The 22937-nt window shown below is 48.8% G+C and overlaps 1 protein-coding gene across 6 annotated transcripts in view; it reads left to right on the top strand.

Annotated features, from left to right (window-relative positions):
- LOC126865274 (ecdysone-induced protein 74EF) overlaps positions 1-22937 on the top strand; it is a 144953-nt gene that overhangs the window by 83730 nt on the left and 38286 nt on the right. The window contains exon 1 of one of the 6 annotated variants that reach the window (XM_050617654.1): positions 6534-9349. The exons of the other annotated variants lie outside the window; for them this stretch is intronic. Within the exon in view, the coding sequence (XP_050473611.1) occupies positions 9031-9349 (319 nt within the window). The 5' untranslated portion in view covers positions 6534-9030. Of the gene's footprint in view, positions 1-6533; positions 9350-22937 lie in introns of those variants that run through there. 6 annotated transcript variants of the gene reach the window in all.

Raw genomic sequence — 22937 nt, 5'->3', positions numbered from 1 at the left:
CGGCTTAAAAATAGGTCGCCGGTGAACAGGATGTGAAAAATAAGACTCGCGGAAGGTGTCGGTGTTCTCGGTAGCAGTTTCTCCGGCGTGCTCTAGCCGTCCATTCTTTCGTCCGTCCGTCCGTCTCCCTCTGACCGGTTGTTTCCTCGGTCGCTACACGGAGTCGCGTCGTTCCGAAGAGAGAGGAGCACACACGCTCGTACGGTGTGTGTCGCACGCGCGTGCACGTGTGTGTAGAGACGTCGTGCAGGCAAACGCTCCGTCGACTCTCGGCTCCTTCGACTCGGTCCGCAAGAGTTGCAGTTGCAGTTGCACGCTCGGTGGGGGTACGCAGGCCTTGGGAGAGTTCGCTGCACCTCTCGAGTCCGTCCGTCTGTCCGTCCTCCCTCTCGCCTCTTTTCTAGCCCTCCTACCGCCACCTTACCTCCCTCTTCGTCCACCTCATCCTCCTCGCGCTTCGGTGCTGCTGGTGCTGGTGCTGGTGCTGGTGCTGGTGCTGGTGCTGCTGCTGCTGCTGCTGCTCCTCCTCGTCCTCTTCCTCCTCTCGTCTCTTCCTCCACCTCCTCTTCCTCCTCTTCCTCCTCCTCCTCCTCCTCCTCCTCCTCTTTTCAGCTCGTTCTCTCGATCCTCGACCGTCGACGACTTCCCCTTTCCAAGTCGCCGGTCGAGACGTGCACATGCTAACCGGCCGCTAGCTTCGCACATGCATGCACGCGACTCTACGCTCGCGTTTTCTCCTAGTGGACGTTTCTCCATCGTCCGTGTGTCTCGTCTCCTTCTCCTCTCTCTCTCTCTCTCTCTTTCTCTCTTTCTTTCTCTCTTAACGTGTTGCACGTCGTGGTTGCATGGAGAAAGAGATACGACACGATCTTTGGGCATCGCGACGCGCGCCTCCGGGACGTTGGATTCCTCGATGGGACCACAGGACAGAAATCCTTCGCGATGCTCTCGATTCTCTTTCTTATCCGTTCAGGCTTTCCCCCTTTTCAACGTTCAAAAGTACACTTGCAAAGAGTATACACGAGGAGAATTCGTCGCTGGTCGCGGTACGCGGATAGGATTAACCTTGCATCGCTGCTCTATAGCGATTTGCAACGTTCGAGGGCAATTGTCTCGGGATAGGATTTGTCTTTCCACTAGGCTCGCGGATGGACGCTCGTCGGACGATAAAGGAAGTAAGGTTTTCGCGCCAGAAAATTGCCACTCTCGAGGGAAATCCTTCGAAGAACGGCCACGGTTCGTGTGTTTCCGTGCCACTAGGAAGAATGGAGGCTTGCCAGTTGGCAAGCTTCTCTCGCTAGGCATTTTCACTACAGTTCACCTACGATCGTAACTCGTTTTTAATCATCGATCGGGTCAGCGCTTTTCTTTCTTCCCTTTTCCTTCCATTACGAATCACAATTTGTCCGTGTAGGGTGTACGTACAGTTAAATATACCATCGAACGTATAAATAGCTGAAGAGGAATTTGTGGCCAACGACGAGCGTATGGTAAATTAAATGCGATTCGACTTCCTGCCAAGAAGCGGCACTCGATCCACAGAGAGAGAGAGAGAGAGAGAGAGAGAGAGAGAGAACAAAGTTGCGCACGTTCGACCACGTTCGTACGTGGAACGGTGCCAAACTCCTGCCTTTCCCGATCGACTTTGTAGACACAATACCGAATGTTTTAACAATAATCGGCTACCCGGACCTGCCTCAGTGTCCACGCTGTTGCCTGGAAACCGGCAATTTCCGCCAACAGGAACTCGTCGTTGTCGTCGTGTTCGTCGTGCTCGTCGTCTGGTTTCGAGCGCAGGTGCGCTTCTACCTCGCGAGATGCGGCCTCGATAAAGCGTTTACGGTCCCGCGTAACCGGCATCCACAGCCGCACAGGCGAATTATTTGCCATGCGTAAATGCCGCGCGAATCACCTATACTCGTCGTTAAATGTAACAGCTTTTTTCCTCGCGATTCGTTCCATTTTCTGCTACGACGTTTCTTTCTGCGATACGATATCGCCGGACTTCGTCGTCTTTGCGTCTAATACGTTTGATAGTAATTGGCAACGAAACGAAGGAGAATCTCGTGGCGCGTGACTAACGATCGCGAACGTACGCGTATTTCTAGGATCAACGAGGTTGCCTTACCGATTAAACCTTTCGTTCCATTCTCCGTGCGTAACTATCCCTATCGACTATCGCGTGCCGTCGAGACGCAACGCGGCTTACGATCCAGCGAGTCTATCGATGGAACGTCGTATCGAACGCTCGATCGTCGTGGCCGAGTCAGCCCCGAGTAATTAAGAGAGGATCCTGATGAAAAGTCCAGCGAGCTTTGGCTGGTAGTCGGGCAACGCCCAGCAGCGGCGCGAGGTGCAGCAACCGAATAGAATAATAAAATAAAAAGAGCGTTTAGCGACGAGGAGGGCCGCAACGTGGCGGCTGGCTGTTCCGGCCGCGTGTGACCGAGCACATTGTAGACACAATAAAGGGGAACGCTTTAAACAATAACCTCGCGGCTCGTTTGGCCGGACGTGCGTCTAAAGCACGCGTGTGAGAGGGCGCGAGTGCGTGAGTGCGCCATTCTACGTTATTCTACCTCTCTCCTTCTCTCTCTCTCTCTCTCTCTCTCTCTCTCGCTCTCCCTCTCTCCCTCTCTCTCTTTCTCTTTCTCTTTCTCTTCCTCTTCGTGCGCGCACTTTTGTACGCTTACTTGCACGTATACGCGTGTATACGTCATGGTTGAGACGTGTGCATGTGCGTATGTGTGTTGGGGTCGTTCGAATACGGAGTGCGGACCTTGGAAGCCGTTCGTAGCGGATCGAGGGAATCTTTCCGGTTCTCGCGGACGTGAGCCAAGGGGGATTCTTCTTCTTCTTCTTCGTCTTCGTGCACGTCCTCCTCGTCTGCCCTTCGCTTCCCTTTTCCTCCTCCTAATGCCGGCTCCGTAGCTTCCCCTACTCCCCCCCCCCCCCCTCCTCCTCTTCTCCCTTTTTCTTTTTCTGCATTTGGTGTTCCTTACACCGAGATTGAGCTATTTGCAAGCTCGTCTTACCATCGATGGTGAAAAGAATCGTCGGAATAGAGGTTAATTAGGACGCGACGGCGTTTCCAGCCTAAAGCCGACCGTTCGTTCTTTCGGCGGTCGAAAGGATCGTTCGCATAGTCTGGCGAGCTATAACCAACCCGGTCTTATCTCTCTCCGTCGATCGTACTTCTAATTGGATTATTAACGCTCGCCAGGTTTCGAACGGCCGACGATAAAGAAAGCGGCGGAACGCGCGGACGACTCGTCCGCGAGAAAAAAAAAATCCACGCGATAGGGAAATTGTCGTAATAGCTGGCTGTTGTGTGTTATATGGAACGTGGCGGCGATTTCGCTGGCACAGCGCCGCGCGCGCGCGCGCGCGCCGATTTTTCTTTCTCGCCGGTGATTTTCGCCGCGAAAAGGAAAACGAGCCGACACGCACACGCCACGTATCCACGCACCCTCGTGTCCTTGGAAAGTCGCGATCACGAGAGGCCTCCTTCACGGTTTCTGGCACTTGGAGCAGCGCAGGCTCGTTCGGCATGGCAACCGGCCGCGGAACCGGCCACCTACTCTCCGCTCTGCTCCTCTCCGTTCTAATCGAGTCGAGACGACAACCACGCCGTCCTTTCCAATCGATATCCGTCCTTTGTCGGGGTTGGTCGTGCCAACCGCACTGTACGTAAAGTTCGATCGTCGAACGCGATCGTTCGATGGAGGAAGAAACGCCGACGATGCACGAAGAAATCATCCGCGACGAAGCGCCAACCAGAGAAACGCGCAGCGGAGGAAAAGTGCGCGTTAGTCTCGGCCTGAATCGCCGGCTAATACCTCTTCCTCGTCTCTTTCGCCTCCGCGCCGCCACCGCACGATAACAAGAAATTAAAATCGCCGCCGTCTCGCGAGCACCGAGACGCGCATGTGTCGAACGAAAGTCGAGTCGAAACTCGGGAGAGACTCGCGAGCTCATTTCGCTTTCTGCGCTTCGACCTTCCTTCTCGTTTCTTGCGCTTCGCCGTCGACCAAAGTTCTACGACGATGTCTTTCAAGTTGAAGCACGTTTCCTAGTTTTTCCTCGGTTTTCCCTGTGCACGAACATGATTGCGGAGAGGGATTGTAACGAACGAAACGCGTGTTGGTAGAAACGCGCGCGTTGGCGCTTCTTCGAAGCGCCAGGCTGAATATTCTAATGGCAGGGAAACGCGCGGCTGGAAAAAGGCCTAGATACACTTTCTTCGCTGTCGTTTGGACAGGAAACGTCGCGTCTCTTGCTCGCTGTCCTGCAAAAAATGAAATTTCTCTTTCTTCGTGTTCCCCTCTTCGAACTCGTTCAGACGCGTCCTCCGGTTTTCTTTTCTCTTGTTGCCACCCTCTCTCCCTCGAACGGTGGCCATTCGACCGATATTCGACCGTGTTCGTCCGATCGCGGCGGCGTTTCGCGAGTTAAAAACGCGGGATCGAACGATCGATAGATCTCGAAAGGCTGGATGGGTCTCGCCGGTAGAAAGCGGAGGAAAGAGAACGCGACACACCGGCTCGTGGAAAATTGTGCCGTGGAACAAAAACAAAATCGACAGGGGACGCGGACCGCGAAAACGAAAGTGACGCTACGAATTTGCGCCAGATGAACGCGATATCGTTCTCGATTAGAAACTCACACGTTAACAAGTTAATTGTTGCGTAGAAAGAAAAAGGAGAATATTATTTTTTCTGCTTCTCTCCGAAAGAAATTTTCATTTCGCACACGTACGAATTTCAATTTTCAACGGATCACGACGCTTCGTGTGGTCGCAGTTTACCGGTTCTCTGCGATTCTTTCGACGTTACTCGCTCGAACGTGCTACGTAGAGTAAAAATTGCGAAATTTTCAAAACGCATTTCGCGATGATTCGTACCATACTTTGCGCGGTGTGATCGTTTTTATCGAAGTTCCGATAAACGCAATTCTCTTGCAATTTACCTACGTACGTGCAACAACGTAATCCCGGTTCGAAGCAACGATCGAAGATCGAAACGAAGATCGAAGTTTGTCTCGTGTACAGGAGACACCGCGAAAGGTAAAAATTGAGTCGCTTGAAGGACGAATGGGGGAAACGGCGGCGGTTGATTCACGAGGAACGTTGCATCGGAAATAGAGCGCGCATCACGGAGAAGCGGAAAGTGACGTTCGGTGGCGTGGCGTCGCGTCGAGGAAACAGGACGGGGCCGGTGGAGTCTCGGTGATGGATTAGAAATCGTACTTTTCCTGGATCGGGCGTCATCCCGTTCCAAGATCGGCGAGAGTTACGAGGTTTTCTCTCCCAGGCCGGCAGTGTCGGCCGTTTTTGCGCGAAAATAACTCTCGGCCTGTCCCCGGCTTCGCGGTGACTCCGCATCGTGGCGAGGGACGACAAATCGAGGATAGCGAGCCCGGTTTCTACGCGCGTACGTCGCGCTACCAACCCCTTTAACGCAGATGCGAACGTTCTCCGACTGTGGACCTAGCGAATTTCGCGCCCATAAATCACTCCTGCCCTCGGTGGCTAATCTTTCGACTTTCAAATATTCCCTCGTCTATGGAATTCAAATTTAAAGTTTCGCGAAACTCAAGCACGATGAATTTCTAAATTACTTTCGAAATTCACCGGTTGAATTTTTACGAAAGGGTCGTTGACGCATGGCCGTCGCTGTGCAAACGACGATAAAACTTCGAGACTGGTTATCCAAACTTGACGGACGAGCTCGATATCGATCCGGCGATAATTCGCTCTTTTAACCCTGCTGCGATTTTTTAATTTCCCTGCCTCCATCTTGCTTTCGTTCCAACCGAGAAGCCGGCTGGCTTTTGAGAAAAATACGGTTCCGTCTAAGACCGCGCAGCAACGGTTAAGGAGTCGTAAAGACCAAAGAATCGACCAGCGTAAATCCGAATCAAAGACGATCGCGAGACTCGGCGATGGTTGGAACCGAGATCCGACGAGAAAGCAAGTTTATCGCAGCGGTCGGTGTGTTTTCAGTTTTCTATGCAAATGCATGGACGATGATCGTCGCGTCGGTGCGCACGCGTAACGAATTCCTCGTTGTAAATGTTGGAACGATCTCGTATTCCGCAGGGTCGCTGATCGCAGCGCGTGAAGTCTGCGAAAAACGCTTTTCGGCAACAATGCAATCGCAGGTTCGACGGCAGGAAGTGCAATTAAGGCCAACCTGTTTTCACTTATCGAGGAAACGGATCCGAGAGCTTCTGGTTGGCGGACAAGCCCTTCGTACGCGGCTCGTTACGTTTCTAGGATGAAATCTCGAAATGGCCCTGACGGGTTGCCGTGCATACGTTGTCAGTCTGCGATGGAAAAATCGTGATTCGTTTGACCGTCGTTCCACGATTTCTCGGAAACTGATCGATTCTATTTTCTGAAAAGAGATTCCTTTAGATTTCAGTATTAAAATACGATCTTAGGTTAGTCTTTTCAATTAATTTTTCGAAAATGAAGCAATCAATCCGAAGGAAGATTAGCCTTCGCCCGATGTGCGGCTGGTCCGTGTTAGTGCCTCGTGTAATACGTACGATACCTGCTACGATAATAAAAATATCGATATTTCTCTTAATGAGAAATTGATGGAGGAGTCGTGATTTCGCAATAATATCGAATTAACTGGTTTCAAAGAGCAAAAGATCATAATGCGGGAACACGTTATTCAACGAGTAATTACGAAAAGAAACAGATGTAATTCGATCGTGGAAGGAACGGTTTACGATGTTGATTCGAGGCTCGCCTAAACCCAACAAACACGATCTCGAAGATCGTTTTTTTCGGTTACAATGGAAGCGACGCCGGAACGGCGAGCCGAGAGAAATTACGAAATCGGTCACTCTCAAGGTTCATTCTGTATGCCCCGTTGCAAAAACACTTCCGACGTTTTCGTTGCACCTGTGTTTACCGGCTGCAACGAGACGTCGAATTGGAAGTTGCTTTCCGCCGCGACCTCGTACGCACGTTCACCTATTGTGTGTACCGTGCATACGCAATCGTTCCAGTCTCGTTTCTCGTTGCTCGGTTCTTCCTATACCGTCCCGAGAGCCGCTGTTGCTCGTTAACGTTCGAATTCATCCTCGAGAAGACAATGTCAGGGATTAGAGAGAAACGGACTGGTCGAAACGCTTACGCGTACGTGTGTACCGATTTGCACACGCTTGGTTCATCCGACGACACCGGATCGTTTCGTCGCGATGGAATGGTCGGAAGAACGAGCAAAGGATCCGCGTTCTCCTTCCTACGATACGTGGAGTAGGTTGGTCTGAAAAAAGCCGCCGTTAAAACAATCCATATTTCACGTCGCCGCCCGCTGTTTCTAACAGTCGAGGATCGAAGGTTAATGTCATGAGAAGACGGCGCTCGTTGGCTGCTTCTTCGTGTGTCCTATCCCAATAGACGAAAAAATAGCTTTCCCTTGCGAAACCATCGTGAACAACCAAGGCAGAGCGCGAAAGAAAGAAAGAAAGAAAGAAAGAAAGAAAGAAAGAAAGAAAGGAAGAAGGAAAGAAGGAAAGAAGGAAAGAAAGAAAGAAGCACGAGACTGTTTGCTCGAAGGGCAAAGAAAAGAAACGAAGCGAGAGAGAGAGAGAGCAAGACAGAGGTAAAGAGGTGGTAAAAAAGAGGGAAAAAAGGCGAGGGAGAGGAAAGATGGAAAGAGAGAAAAGAGCAGAAAGTGTGTGTGGCGGAGGAGGGAGCATCACCGGCTCGAACATTGCGGTAGGCTACGCATCCGCGCATCTCGAGCGACGGCTCGCGACTGTGTGTGGGTGCCGGCATGTACGTGAAGTCGCCGACTCTGATCGAGGCAGTGTAGAAACCGAAAAGAACCGAAGTCGGCCGGCGGAAAGTGCCGAAGGTGGTGGGCTCTAGCGGCCGGAGAGTACTGTGTGCGGTGTACACGAGCGAGAGCGAGTCCGGCGCTCGGAGTTGGAGTGTGGGTCTGGAGTAGTGAGTGAACGAGTCTGGACTAGCGGGCTACCCCGGTTCCGAGTCAGTCAGTGTGCCACCGGCAACCGTAGCCTCGGTGCGGAGAACGTGGATACGCTTCGGCAATTCTCTGTTTCGCGTTTTTCTCTTTCTGCCTCTTGGCTTCTACGTGATACTCGCCGACACACGCGTACATATGTATATATATATGTGTGTATACATATATATGTGTGTATATATTAAATACGTAGTCACGGAACGCAGTTTATACAGTGAAGCGAACGAGCATTTTTCAAAGTGCGATTGTTACGTGAAATCGATTCTGTTCTCTGGATTCGATCCCCGATCGAAAAGAACAGCGTGATACCTCTTGGCTGCGACGTAACGTCCGTCTGTAACCTGTCTGCCCCCTGTCACTCTCCGTTTTTTTCTTGACAAGTGCAACCGATTACGTACATCATTATCTATGTTGACAAACGGAAAGAAGTAACGAGAGGAATGGTTGATTTTATCCGAAACAACGTGATCAACACGGAAACGTCGCTAGTATCGAGAACTGTTTGCCGCTAGAAACTGCCGGTAGAGTATCCGCTGTGCGTCACGCGTACCACACGGGACGAAGACACTGCCGGAAGAGTTCTACCTCCCACGAAGATATCTATTCTTCCTTTTCCATCTCTATTCCACTCGACTCGTGTTATCGCGTCTTCGCCGACTTTATCCAAAATAATTCTTTCTAGCGACGCTTTTTTTCTTAAATCGATTCGTAATCCGATCGCTCGATCCGGCGTTCGAGTCTAACTCGTCGAGCACGATAAATCGCGTCTATATCGAACCTGTGATTCTTCTCGCGTGAAATTCTCTCGTGTTACGGTGAAATTTGTACAGAAGAAACGTCCAAGAAGAGAAAGAAAGCCGCATCGAATCGAGAATCGACCGGCGAGTGTAATGTTACATCGTATCGAACGAGTGTCAAGTACAAATCGTTGAAGATCAAGATGGCAACTGTGCTGTGGTAGCCGTGGATCAGCTCGTGGGCACAGACTGGCAGCAAGGAAACGAGGCTGGCAAAGATAAAAACGATGCTCGAGGATCAACCATTAGACTTGAGCGTTCGGGTAGGCGACTACGCGGAGTTCTCCAGGGAGGAGAACGATCAGGATCAGGATCGAAAAGAACCGATCGACGACTACGGGAATGCCGCGGCAGCGCTCAGGTTACGAGGATGCTTCGTCGCCGCCACGTCCACCCCAGAATACTCCCAGGAAAGAGAGGATCGTACCTGTTCCGAAGACTCGGACGACTCGTGTTCCGACAATAATCAGAAAGACGGTAGCACGAGATCGAGGTCCAGACCACCCGGTACCAAACCGTATAAGAAGAATCTTATGAGAAGATACCGTGAGTTTCACATTGAGTTTTCATTACACCGCGGATGTTCATGTAAATTTTAATTTCCACGAGTATGGCTAGACTGCGAATATTTATGCAAATTCGTATCTTTATCTAACGGAAAAAGCGTGACTTTGATAGAAAATTCTTTCATCTACGGAATACGCTTCGGATATTTTAGACGTTTTTACGTATCCTGAACTTTCCCAGCATTTTTCTTTGCGCCTTCAGATTTCTTATATAAATATGACCAGAGAAATAGGATCCAAAAGAAGATGTATATACATTCTTGTGTATATAAATTTCCTACGACTGTATAAACGTTCGTAATGTTACACCTATCGGTTCCTGCATTTTCGCGCCTTTTCGCCGCCATTACGCGCCTCCTTCGAAGGTATCGATACAATCGCTTCGGAATCGAATCGCTTATTTTTTCGTTAGAATCGTAACGCTCGTGGCAGTTTAATCGTTCATCTGTTTAATCGCAATTTTTTTCTCCTTTTTTTATCGTATCTTTACGAAATTGCGGAATGTAACGAGATTTCTCTCGCAATTATAAAATAAATCTATCCTCCCGCATTACGCACGCAATCGTCGATAATCTCGGCAATTTCGATTCGATAATCGTATTCATCGCAGCTGTCAACGATGTTATCTAACGAACCGTAAATGGAAGAGCCGGGAACCAGGAAGTGCGAATCTTTCGACCAATCGATCGTTTTCGCGGTCAAATTCAGACTTTCGAACGTGGTTAGGACTGCGTCCCCTCCCTTCTACCGCGAAATCTTATCAATACGTAGGCGTACGCATGATCGAAGGATCACAGACACACGCGTATACTCTTACTGGTGGAAGAGATACAGCGAGATTATAAATTAATCGGTGACACCGATTGATGTGGCCGTATTCGAGAGAAACACCTTGAATATTAGACCGCGAAATACATTTCCAACTCGATATATCAAATGACCTATTGCCCGTTTCGAAAGCGAGGAGAACTAAAGTTTTTGTTCTTTATCATTGTTAATCGTTATTTCGTAACAGCCTGTATAATATAACTTTATTTACAAGCGGAATTTCGAATATTTCAACATACCTTGGAACTGGGAAAAATCCTAGGATATTTTAACTACTGTCCGGCATAATTATTGGTATACCGTCCGGTGTAATTAATCGTTATCCGAAAAGCTCTTACTTTGTTTATTATCCTACGTATCGATGGATGACCTAATACGTACTTGTAACCAGTTACAGACAGTTGTACACGCATTGTGCGAAAAATAGGAAATTGCATATTTTTTACACGCATGCTACATATAATGAAAAGGACATTAATGAATAGACACGAGCTACTTACCTTCTCCTCTCCCCCTCCCCCCACCCCCTCTCCTGCAGCCACCCTCCTTACGTGTCTCGAATTACCGTTTCGCCTCTCGGAACATGTAAACTTCAACACCTGACCGATTTTATGAGCCGGCTATATCTCTTCCACCGGCGGTACATAAAAATGAAGCGCGAAAGCGAGAAAAAAGCAGGCAAAGCGTGCGTGGCGTACATACTCGCATTCGACCGAAAATACGTGCCCCCGACTGTTCTCGTGTTCGGTAGCTGTCGGGCTCGCGAGAGGGAGGCAGGAGGGGCAGAGAGAGAGAGAGAGAGAGAGAGAGAGAACGATAGACAAAGAAAGAGAGTACGTGCGTGCATGCGTGAACGTATGTGTAATTTCGACCGATAAAAATATTACGCAAGCGAACCCGCGAAGGTCGTTCGACGACGGGACTCGGGCGACGGTAAACCTCGTAGCACGATATATATTTCGACTCGTCGAATAATTTTGCAGTTTCTTCGCTCGTTATCGTGCCCCTTGAAGATTTCACTGCTTCTTGTCACGGAACGAGGATAATACCTTATGACCTGCTCCAGCCCCAATAAAATTAAACTCTCGTACCGCTGTTAAGGCTGTTAAGACTCTTAAGGCTGTGCAACGGTACCGTCTTCTTAGTGGGTCCATTCTAGGATAACTCGCTGTTCTGCGTACTTGGCTAAAATTTGTTTTCTTCAATTATACGAGATCGTACGAAGATTCTATCTGTCGCAAGTAAGTCGGTAGATTTACTGTTTTGTTTGAAAAGTCGAAGGAAGAAAGGGCCGTAAACGGCGAGGGGATTCTTTTGAGTGAAAGGAGCTGTAGGGCGTGACGAAAGCCGGAAATTAGGGAAAACATTTTTAATCCTTTTCAGGATACCCCAGGATTTTGTCAACGGAAGATCCCTTTTTATTCAGACTCTAACGCCAGAAAAGGCAAGAGGAGTGGTCGAGTGCAAAATAGACCGGGAATTTTCAAAAAATTTCTCTTGTTTCCATTTTCGTCACAGTTCCAGACAAATGAATCAACCTGCGCGTGCCCTCCAGAGCTTTTCTCCCTCCGGATAAGGCGATTTTACAACCTTCGATTTTACAACCGGCCCCGTATCGAACAGATTCACGCACCCAGTTCATTTACCGACCAAGGTGAACATTAGAAAATTGAAAGCTTCGAGGCTTTCGGGGAAATTTTATACGGCTATGATGTGCACGGTCTGACAATGAAAAGACAAAGAATTACGTATATAGACGGTTGTTAGGAATCGACGAACAGCGAGACCACTAGCTCGGCACGCGTGTGTTTAGTATACGATACGAAGAAGGAATCGCTGATCCTTGTCCTCCGTAAAAAAGCAAAGCGTCTGTCAGCCGGAACATTCACGCTTTTTACACCGCTTTTTTCGTCTCGCGTAAAAAAATATCTAGGTTTGTTTACATGGAAAGATCGAATATCGAACCCTTCCATGAATTTGTCGTGGCTGGAAAGAAAAGCCTCGACGTTCTTAAAGTCTTAGCGGCCGAACGATTCGTCCTTGCTCGTAGGGTCTTGTCTTTTCTCAAAATATTTTTTATACATCGCCTGGTATTTGGTAAAAAATGACTCACGGTTTGGACTAAGGCAAACTCGGGAACTAAGTTACGCGTTTGCTTTGATGCGAGTTCCATTTAGCGATAATTTATTCCGGTAACCTGTGTAATCGTATAAAAGCGAGGAGACTCGTTTTTATTTTCGAATCAAATGCACGCGATATTCAAAAGTATGATAAAATTGATAAAACAGATCGCCGTTTAAGCTGCGTAATTTCGTTGGTCGTTAGTTTAGAAAAATGCAAATTCGTATGAAAATCTGCAGTCCATAAATAGCACAACGAAATCAGTCGTTGCGCGTTTATTACAGCCAATAAATTGTATCGGCCGAATTGGTTTTATTAAAAGAAACGGCATAGAGAAAGTTTGCTTCGAAAGCTTCCCTAGACATTTTCAAATCTTCGGTAAATACCGTAATCCCAAAATCTTATGGTTTTTTTATAACATCCTGCGTATGCCGGATATATTCTTTGAAGAAAGGGCCGACAGAAAAAGAGGAACGAAAGGTTAGAAAGGGTCGTCGAGGGAAAGGAGAAAGAAATTCGGCCGCGTGTACTATAAAGTTAACTACGGTGCTACCGATGACCAGCTTGTTGGCTTTTGCGGTCTGCCCCCTCTTTGCCGCGGTATCCGGAAAAGCTTTCGAAACCTTTCACGGAGCAGGTAGCTGGCCGGTCGACGGATTATAAATTTATCTCCTATGACAACTCGAATTCCTGCTTGCGTTTTGCTATCGCCCGTTATATTCGACGAGTGAAACAAAGAAAGAGGATAACGCGGAACGGTTGATCGCCGCCGCTATTATTCCCATCGCTTCGAAGACGTATCGAGCAACCTAATATCCATCTGCTGTTAATCGAGAGCTCGTCGAGTTCCGAGTGGGCCGACGATTCTACGCAAAGCAGTCGAACGGATTATTAATAGTTTGTCGGATAAAAAAAAAAAAAAAGAAACGGATTTTCGCGAATGGTGCAGGCGTGCCAACGAACGACGTGGAAGCGTGTTTTTTATCGGTGTATATCGGCTACTACGAGCCAAGCGAAGATAAGATGATGCGAAATTACGCGACCACCGACCCGTCTGATTGTTACAAAACCAGATACAGATCGGTTGCTGATAAGGAGAGAGAAAAAAAATCTCTTCTTGCCCGGTTTGTCCCCTGCGCGTATATTCATATACGTATAATATACGTAATCGCGTAGAAACACGTGGTAAAGAGAGGAGTCTGATTCTGCTCTCGTGGACGAGGCAGAAAAGAAAAAGGAAGAGGCCGAGGCGAAGGAGCAGGGGAGAGGGAGGATCATCCACGTTGCGATATAAAAGAGTCGAGGGAGGCACGCAACAGAAGATATATAATGGTTAGCAAGGAGAGGAGGATACTCGAGGAAGGGGAGAAAAGGATAATTCCAGCCTTTAAATCACTCCAAGTGAATTCGAGCGGACGTTCTCTCCGTCCTTTTCTCCTTCCGTCCAGCCCTCGCTTATCCTCTCTTTTCGCGAGAGTGCCTCGCCACGAGCAGAGGAAGACAGATTACTTCCGGCTGCACTCTCTTCCTTTATATTCGAGGGAGAGGGACAGGAGAGAGGGGGGGAGAGAGAGAGAGAGAGAGAGAGAGAGAGAGAGGCGGGCCTCCGCCGGGTTAATCAGGAAATGAAGACCGTTCGATCGCCTCGAAGGGGAAGAAAGCAGTGTCTGTCGATTGAGCAGCCACCGCGGGGTTAATCGGGCAACGGGTGAGATCGTTCTCGGATCAACGCGAGCCAACCAAAGAAAGAAGGAAAGAAAGAAAGAAAGAAAGGAACGGGAACGCCCTGCGTGTCGACGAATCACCGAGAAACGAACCCTTTCTGTTATCTAGACTTTACTCCACGTTGGTAACACCTTGTCGAATCTGCGCTCTTTCTTCCACTCTTATTCGTATCGCAGGTATCCGAAAGTAACAGCCTTTACCTTTACTCGGCCTCTGCTCCATCGATCGAGCAATCGAAATCGAATTTGTTTAATTGCCGCTCGCGCGTCTCGGCTCGCTCGATTTGTCTCATCGGCCGCTTGTTTCTCTCCTCTCCTATCTTCTATATCAATGGCAATTTTCGCGCAACTAATACCGTAACAGCGTTATAGATACTTTCGTCTAATCGTTTTTCCACGCGTTCAACTACTATCGCCGATGTTCTTACGCGTCGTGTCACAAATTCCGCAAATCCGACGTTGGTGAATTCCTCGGTCATCGCGCGTCTGTGCACTTTTCTCCAAGACTCTCACTTTGCCGATGTGTTCACCGTCGCTACACTTTCACGTTAGTCGGATGATGGCTGCTGGCTCGAGGATCTCGGACGCGTAACGAGACATCGTTCTTTTACCTCGAACTTTGTCATTGTTTGAATTGCGATAAGAGACGGTTTCGCGCTCGGCCTCCTTCCGTGCGACGCTGTTGCCGAGGGGGACAGCTATATATCGTGGCGATATATGGAAACCGTCGCTGGCTGTATTTAAATAGCCTGCGACTGTTCGAGGAAACGCGTCGCCTCATTGTAATTCAGGATATTGGCCCGGCGAGGAAGGAAGGACTAACTTCCTGTCTGCGGTTACCCTCCTTCGTACCTTCGCCTCTGCCTAGGCGTTCCGCCGCGGCGCCATACCGACACCTTTCCCTCCTTTTCTTCTCCTGGATGAATCCTAGGCTAAATCGACCTTTCTCCTCCGCTGACGTATAACACGATAAATTCGAATACATCGATACGATCTAAGAAACGAAACGTAAGCCATTAAGGACAGGGACATTTTTTCCGACTGTGCACTCAACGAGGACGATGCGGGAAAAGACAATCGCGGAAAGCGCGTTGATTTACCCACGTTGAAGTTAATCTTAAATCGGTGTCGTTGAGTTATAATCGACTTTACTTTACTCGAACTTCTTTACTTCTATTTTACGCAGGACAGATTCTCGATATTTCATTTCGATATTCGATCTGATTTTACTATCCTTCTGCGAATATCGTCGAACGCCAGCTTTTACGTATTTCGTCTTTTCTCACGAATAAACTACTTCGAAACAGGAAGACTTTCGAACGGATACGGGTTTCGATAATAGAATCTTCGAGGAAAAACCAAAGGAGACTGTAACGAACGATCGACTCCCAACACGACCAGATGAATTTTTGGAAAACACGACCCTCGAACGCGCGTTTTATCGTCAAATTACTCGATTGGCTCGACTTTCACGGTTCACCAAGTTGCTAGGAAAATTTTCTCCGTCGAGTGCCGCTTATAGAAAGTCGAATTAATGGAACGACGCTCGTTCGACGTACTTCGCGATGGTTTTAGAAATTTTTTTTATATATTCCGAATCTTTTCTTCGTCATTGAGAAAGAGAGTGGATATTTTGATTTTCTTTCTTCGTGGTAAGCGGAAAGAGATTTTCGAGAAAGTAGATTTTAAGAAAGAGGAAAAAGGGAAACGAGATGGAAGTCGAAACTCGTGTGCACTTCGCCAGCTTGCGGAATCGATGATTTCGTTGGAACGGCGCTAGATCTCGTCGATATCGATCCTATCGAATCGTACGCTCGGCCGTTACGTAGCTTCGAATCGTTTTTAAACGCGTCCGCGAAACTGACCTATATTCGATCGATCGCGATAAACGATAAGGAAAAAAAAAAAAGACACGAAATACGATCGAGTGTGCGAGTTTTGATGCGAGTTTCCAACGATGGTAGGAGCTACTTGATTAGATATTCACGAAGATCACGCGGAGAAGATTATGCTCGCTAATTATCAGGCGAGAAACGGATCGTTATCAGTCGTTGCGCATAAACAATAACAAGGCGTCGGCATTCCATCGGAGAGAATAGTTGGCACGTTTTAGTCAATAAGCAAATAACGTAATCTAGCGAAAAAAATGTTGCTCGACTTCAACGACGATTCTAAAACTCGACCGATCTACGCGAACATCGAAATTATCGTTCTTCGACACTCGCGTCGATGGTCCGAGAAATCGTTCGCCTTCGCGCTTTCTCCACGATATTGTAGCCTTTTTGATAACAAATTCGTGTCTCGGAAGCAATTTTTATATGGCGGAATTTGTCAGAAAACATGGAACGATGTTCGTAGGTGTAGGTTCGATGTTGAAAAATGCAAAAGTTTCGTAACTACGAATATCGGTTTACCGTTAGTTACCTGGACTGCGACTGATTTTGAGCGGATCTTTGTATTTTCAGTTTACTCGCGTTACCGTGAAAGGGCATCTCGTGGCTGCAAACTCCTCGATTGACAAAAATCTCAAATAGACGAACCCTCGTGGTTCTTAAATAAACGCCGCTCCCGACTTTTCCCGCTCTCGAACGGCGTGAAACTTTTTTTTTTTTTTATTTTTATAGCTCGTCTACGGGCTGAAAGAAAGCTCGGCTCGACACACGAACGAGCAGCGATCCCTATTTTTTTTTTTTTTTTCCTCCTTGAAACCAACGCGGTTTCTTGGTCCGTCTTTGACGAAGGGGATGATCACCCTCTCTGGCGTCGGCCTTTCCACGCCGGGTCCACCCTTTTATCCGCGCGGCGTGGTCTCACGCCTCACGAATTTCCTCTCCGTCCGGTCGAGATCGATTTCCCGCGGTATTTTCCACGCCGATCGGCCCGGAAGAGAGTCGACCAAGAGCGACCGAGCACAGAGGAGAGAGTGAGCGAGCGAGAGAGGAGAGGGGGTGAAGGACGTGCCGTAGGCGGTCGCAATAGGAAAACTGGGGTAGACTGTCCTTGTGCTCTTGGGTGGTTATTGGAACGTTGGCACGGAGACGCTTACCTTCGTCTACCGGGTGTCCCAATTGCAGGGACGCTTGACACTTGGCACGTATGACGGTTAATGAAAGTGGAGCGTAGTCCTTTGTAAAAATAGAGGAAAAATATGTGCGCCGTCCGCGTGATCGATCCAAGTCGATCCGTTCCACGATACTCGACCGCAGCTTCTCATCTTCTGCATGATTTACGTTATATTTTAAAGTCGCGAGCTGCCTCGTTGACGAAGTTTCTAGAATATTTCTGGAATTTGGAACGCGCGAGTAACTGGTGTAACCGCGATATAGTTTCGCGTTACGATTTCCTCGTTTTCTTCCCGGTGCTGCTCGGAAATCGAACATCGCGCTCGACGGACGCGGACATCCGATATAAGAAACTGGATCACCGAATAGACGTTTAAAAGCGTAGCTCGACTCGTACGAACAATGGATCCGATATTGTTGGCAAGGTTGCAAATACTAACCACGAGGTCGGGAATTAACGAAATTCAACGCTCAGAGTCCACTACGGAAACGATATATCTTACCACGTCATTTCCACTTAAACTTCGTTACCATTTATAATTTCGATCGATTAAATGCCAATCTATTCCAAGTTCCACGCGAAAAACCAAAGCTTACCGTTTGATTCGCCCAACGCAATCGCCATTGCCATTTTCATACGAATAATCGGATTTAAAGCCGTTCGACGTTAGAAGGACGACGGAATGATGGCGCGAGATGCGCCGGTTAACCGGCTCTTTCTCGAGGAGTAATTGACCTCACCTTGACACAATCGTCTGCGGTTTTTATGGCGTCGACCGCGGCCGAATTGAACGAAGGGGGACGATCGAGCATGCTCGTACGCTCGGCTACGATGGGTCATTTGCATCGCGAGGCAGGTTATCAACGCGCCTAGGCTCTTGGATCGTTCGCGTGGCCGCGATTCTTTTATCCCCGCGACGAACCTGCTTATGGAAACGCGACACCCGCCGTACTATATCGAGAATAAATATTGGATCCGCGATCGATATCGCGCACGGGACGCGATTCTTCCATCTTTTCACGGCCGTTGACTGTTGCCGTATAATCGTCGATGTACAACTTTGCCAACGCAATCGATGCGAATCGAATCGAAGGGAATAAACGGATCTTGTAGAAATTGGGGCCGGATGCTTCGAAATAAAATTTCGATCGTCGGGTCGATGTGTTATCGGAGTACCGCTGTTCGCGTTATCGCGCGATCGAGACTCTTTTTCGAAGAAACAAGCTTCGCGGTCGTAGCCAACTCGTCCTGTCGGGCGAACATAAACTTGTTGATCCATTAGTCGATCGCTAAACGAGCCGACGATGTTAGAGAAACATCGTGGTTTTTAAGTTTACCTGAGAATCGTTCGCTACGTGCGTTATCCGGTCGCGACGAATCAATTTACGAAAGCGACTCGTTCGTTTCGTCGATGTCGAGCACTACGATCGTGCAAACGTACAGCGAAGTTAATCGATCAATTTGGCCTCTGAAACGATCGTACGAGTGGGTCGTGGTAGATGGGATTCTAACGCAAGGCAAGCGAAATACAAAATGAATCGGGTAAAAATCGGATCGGTTCGTCCGATGCAGATGCGGAAAGATCGTCGAGCACAACATGTAGGTCGTTGGTGTGTTCACGAGCGTAGGTATACGTACGTGGAAGCGGGGCAATTACCGGCGCTATCGGTACCATCGCCGCTTCAAAGGGACACCCTGTAGAGCGATCGATATCTCGCACAAGGGGCGCATTAATTACGAACGTGACTGCGATACCACCCCGGCCCTGGAAGAATCACTCGGAAGCTGAGCGATTAATTAGCCATCGTAACCGCATTATTAATCCTCAACTCCGCGGGAAGCTCGCGTTTCGCGATCATTCGCCGCGCAGCACAGATACCGATCTATTCGTTTCGATTAGACGTCGATACGGGATCGATAATTGCGAATGTATCGATGGAAATGAGCTCCCGAACGTATGGACAAGCGATATTAGAAATCTCTGCGTGTAGGAAACGGATAACGCGCGATAGAGAAATTACAAAATAATCGGGCTATCGTTAGAGTAATACTGTATAACGTTTTATTAAATAGAACATTTATTGGAACAGAACGATTATTTCATGTATAACGTAATAACTGGAAATATCAACGAGCAGCGCTCTATTCTCTCGTACATCTCGAACAGCAATGAATTTGTTTTATCGCAGGTTCGTAGCGTTCGATACAAACGCGATGCGCTCGCCTCGTGGCGTTTTCCTTTTGTCTTTGTACCTCTCTTTCGATCCTCGCTCGTACAATACGCGCGTACATGCATCTATCTCCTAACAGGTATAATAGGAGTTTCATCGTCGAGGGAAAAACGCTACGAAATCTCGAGGGAATTCAACGATCTCGATATTTATAACCACGCGTGATATCACGACGCAACGTGTTCGATCGGCACATCTATCCGCGATTACAAACGACGATCGCAAATTTCGACGATGGATATAACAGACGCGTTGTGCCCGACGATCAGTGGCCGTGGCGAGGTACCGCTCTCTGGTGTCCCAATTAACCACCTTTAAATAGATCACGAACCAACTTCGCGTTCATTCAGTCTTCGAATGCACCGGTCGAACGTACCGATAAAATTCGATCTCCGAAATGTTCCCAAGTCGAGAGATAAAAGTTGTGTTTCAGACTAACGGAGATTTTAGAAACTAGATAACGACGTACTATCCGGTGATAATAGAAGAAAACGAAACACCCGCTAGATGCGCGGCGAAGCGAAGGAAAGGAACGCCACGGTTTGTAGAGGAGAGGAGAGGAGAGAAGAAGAGTGGAGAGGAGAGGAGAGGAGAGGAGAGGAGGGCTCGATCGCTAGCTATAGGTATCTACGCGAACGGTGCATAGAGGAAGAGCAGCTCGCTCGTTGAATGCACCAGCCCTGACCTACATAGTAAAGCGTGTTGTGGGCTAGGCGAGCCTACGCTAGAGCTACCTAGACTATTATAGCAACGAGGTGTAGAGTGTGTCCCTCTGCTCGCGTCCATCTCACCGGCAAGAGCGGCGTGGGCAAACGTGAAATCGCGTAATCGGGTTCACCTTTATTTTTCACGTTCTCTTTTTCTCTTCTTTCCCTTCGTCTCATCGGTGGAGCGATCAAACGCGGCCTCGACGAACGACGAAGGAAAAAGGGAAAAGGGTCGAGTAGCTTCGGCTGATTTTTCAAGTAGATCGCGATACCGGTCGAGTCTCGCTGGTCCGTTTGGAAATTCCATTTTCTGCGAATACGAACCGATTTATTTTTCTTCGTGGAGCGATGCGTCCGTAGAAACCGTCGTCGTCGTTTCCAGGTAAAAGTCACCAGGAAATCCGCACGAGAAACGTCGATACAGAACGGACGGACGAAGGAGCGACGATAAGCTCGTAGTATCGAGCTTCGTAACCGATAAGCCGTACGTCGATGGAAAAAATTCTAGCCAAGTATAATGACCGATAATTTAGCTGTTAACCATCCGTTACGCGAGGCACACGTACGACGCGTAAAGGGCCGCGTGTACGCCGTTATTATATCATCTCGCGGACACCGCTACGGCACTTAACGTTACGTAATGGACAGAACGGCGAACACACGGTTCTGCCCGCGTACGATCGTACGTGCGTCGAGAGGCTCGTTACCGGCCTGTCGGTCTCGTTATACAATAGCCCGTGCACGAGCAAAACGAGAGTACTATTTTCTAATCAAATGGTAAGCAGATTCCGTCGTTTGTCCCGGCCATGATGCCGCCGCTGCGACGAATTCCTCGAGCTGACTCGACCGTACGACGCGTCCTACCTACGGGTTCTCCGTGTGTTCCTGGCCACCGTCGTCCTTGACATCTTTTTTCCCTTCTCCCCATACCTCCGCGCTCGGCTTCTCCACGCTCGATCGTCGACGAATTAACGCCATCCAACGTCCGCGTGGACCTGAACGCGGTGGACCTCGACCCGGTGATTCGTAAACTGGCCACTGACCTTTTCGACGAATCGTCGCGACGCTTTCTCTTCGAGACTCGGCCGTCGCCTTCTTTCTTCCCTCTCCTCCTTTCGCTCTTTTTTTTTTTTTTTTTTTTTTTTTTTTTTTTTTTTTTTTTGTTATTTTACATTACGGATGTTACGTTAGTCACCGTCGATGTCTACAGGGGTTTTCGACTTCTGGCCTGACCGACCGACCGACCGACCGACCGATCGACCGACCGATTCTCAGGGTGGGAGATAGCGAAAAGAAAGTCGACGAAATTCCAGCCCGGGACACGTATTGCTTGGAGCCGCGTTACGCAATTAAGAAATTAGATTCTTCGCCATTAGGTTACGCAACCACGCCTTTAACGGCGTCTGCTCCTAAAAAGCCAACCGGATTGTTAATGTCCACGATAACGAAGTCCTTCGTTCCGTTTCACTCGACTCGACCGACTCGCCTTATCCAGCCGGAAGGGTTTTCCAGGTGAAACGGTTTTTCTCGGGCTTTCTCCGCAGCCTAGGTGGTAGATGTTTCTATCTGGGATTCTTAGAGATCGTACTCGATCAAAAAGGACAGGCAACGAGATTTCACGTGTCCTGCGAGAAAACCGTAAGAACGTCCGAAGAGATAACGCTTAAAAGCACGGAGAAGCATCTGGTCCAGCAGCGTCATCCCTCGTGTTGTAGCGTTTTCTTTTACCTGGATCCTAAGCGCGTACCGTTAGAAACGAAACATCGATCCTCGCCGAATAACCCAGTTTCTTTCACCGGCTTTTAACGGACCACGCATTAACGAGCGGCGAGGGTATCCACCCCCGTGAGAAAGGAATTTTCACTCCGAGCGAAGCTCGTGGAACGATCTATTCATCGACCACGCGTTTCGCTGGTTAACGGTTCGCCTCGTAGCTTTCTCTTTCTCTCGATGGCTCGAGGATCGTCGTCGTGGATTTTCTACGTGGTGCGACTAACGCGACGTAGCTGACCGAAACATGCTCGTACATACGCGAGAAGACGCGTACCGTTCGTGGTTGCAAAGTTGGCTGGCGGATGTTGCGAGGATGCGATCGAATCTCCATCGATGTGGTTAAATATCGCGTGGATCGAAACGTTCAAATTTAACTGCACCGCGAGCGTTTGGTATCCGGTAAATTTTCGTCTTGAGAGGCTGGTGGTCGTTGGTGAAAATGGTGACGCGTAGAAATCGAATGGATATGACGCGGCGATACGGAGAGAAGCGTGCCGTTAGTCAACTTTCCAGCCACGCTACGGTAATCATCGCCGGTAACCTTTGCGCCGACGTTGCTACCTTCGCGTCCACCTTTTTCGAAACCTTAACAAATCGTTGCCATTGCCGTTTCTCTTGAACGTTCTACCGGTCCACGAAGGAAGTGGGCGTGTGCGTGTTGGAACGATCCTGTCCTTAGAACACAATGGCGGACGAAGAAGCGTGCGCGGCTGCCGCTCCACGTCCAGACCATTCAGCCGTTGGAAATAGGTCAGGGACGCAGTTTGCGGCGCAGTCGTTTCCTCTTTCTGCGGAAGAAGGAAAGAGAGAAATGTCACGGTGAAACACGGTCGAGAAAGTAGAGAGAGGGAGGGAGAGAGAGAGAGAGAGAGAGAGAGAGGAGAGTAGAAGAAGGGTGCGTAGGTAGGTAGGTTGCGAATATCCCTCGATGGTCGTGCGTTTTCAAGGCTGCACACAAGCCAGGGGTGGCTCCTCGTGTTTCCCGGTTGAATGGAACCCGATGATGTTTCGATACGGTCCCGACCGTGTTTCCTCCCTTCTAGAGGTTGCACGCGCACGCTGACCCACATTTTACCTCCTGCCTTCGTTCACCAGCCTTTCGAATTGAGTAACTCGAATTA

The sequence above is a fragment of the Bombus huntii genome, chromosome 4, assembly GCF_024542735.1.
Source record: "Bombus huntii isolate Logan2020A chromosome 4, iyBomHunt1.1, whole genome shotgun sequence".
Taxonomy (NCBI): domain Eukaryota; kingdom Metazoa; phylum Arthropoda; class Insecta; order Hymenoptera; family Apidae; genus Bombus; species Bombus huntii.
The sequence above is the reverse complement of the archived record's forward strand: the minus strand, read 5'-3'. Positions and strand labels throughout refer to the sequence as shown.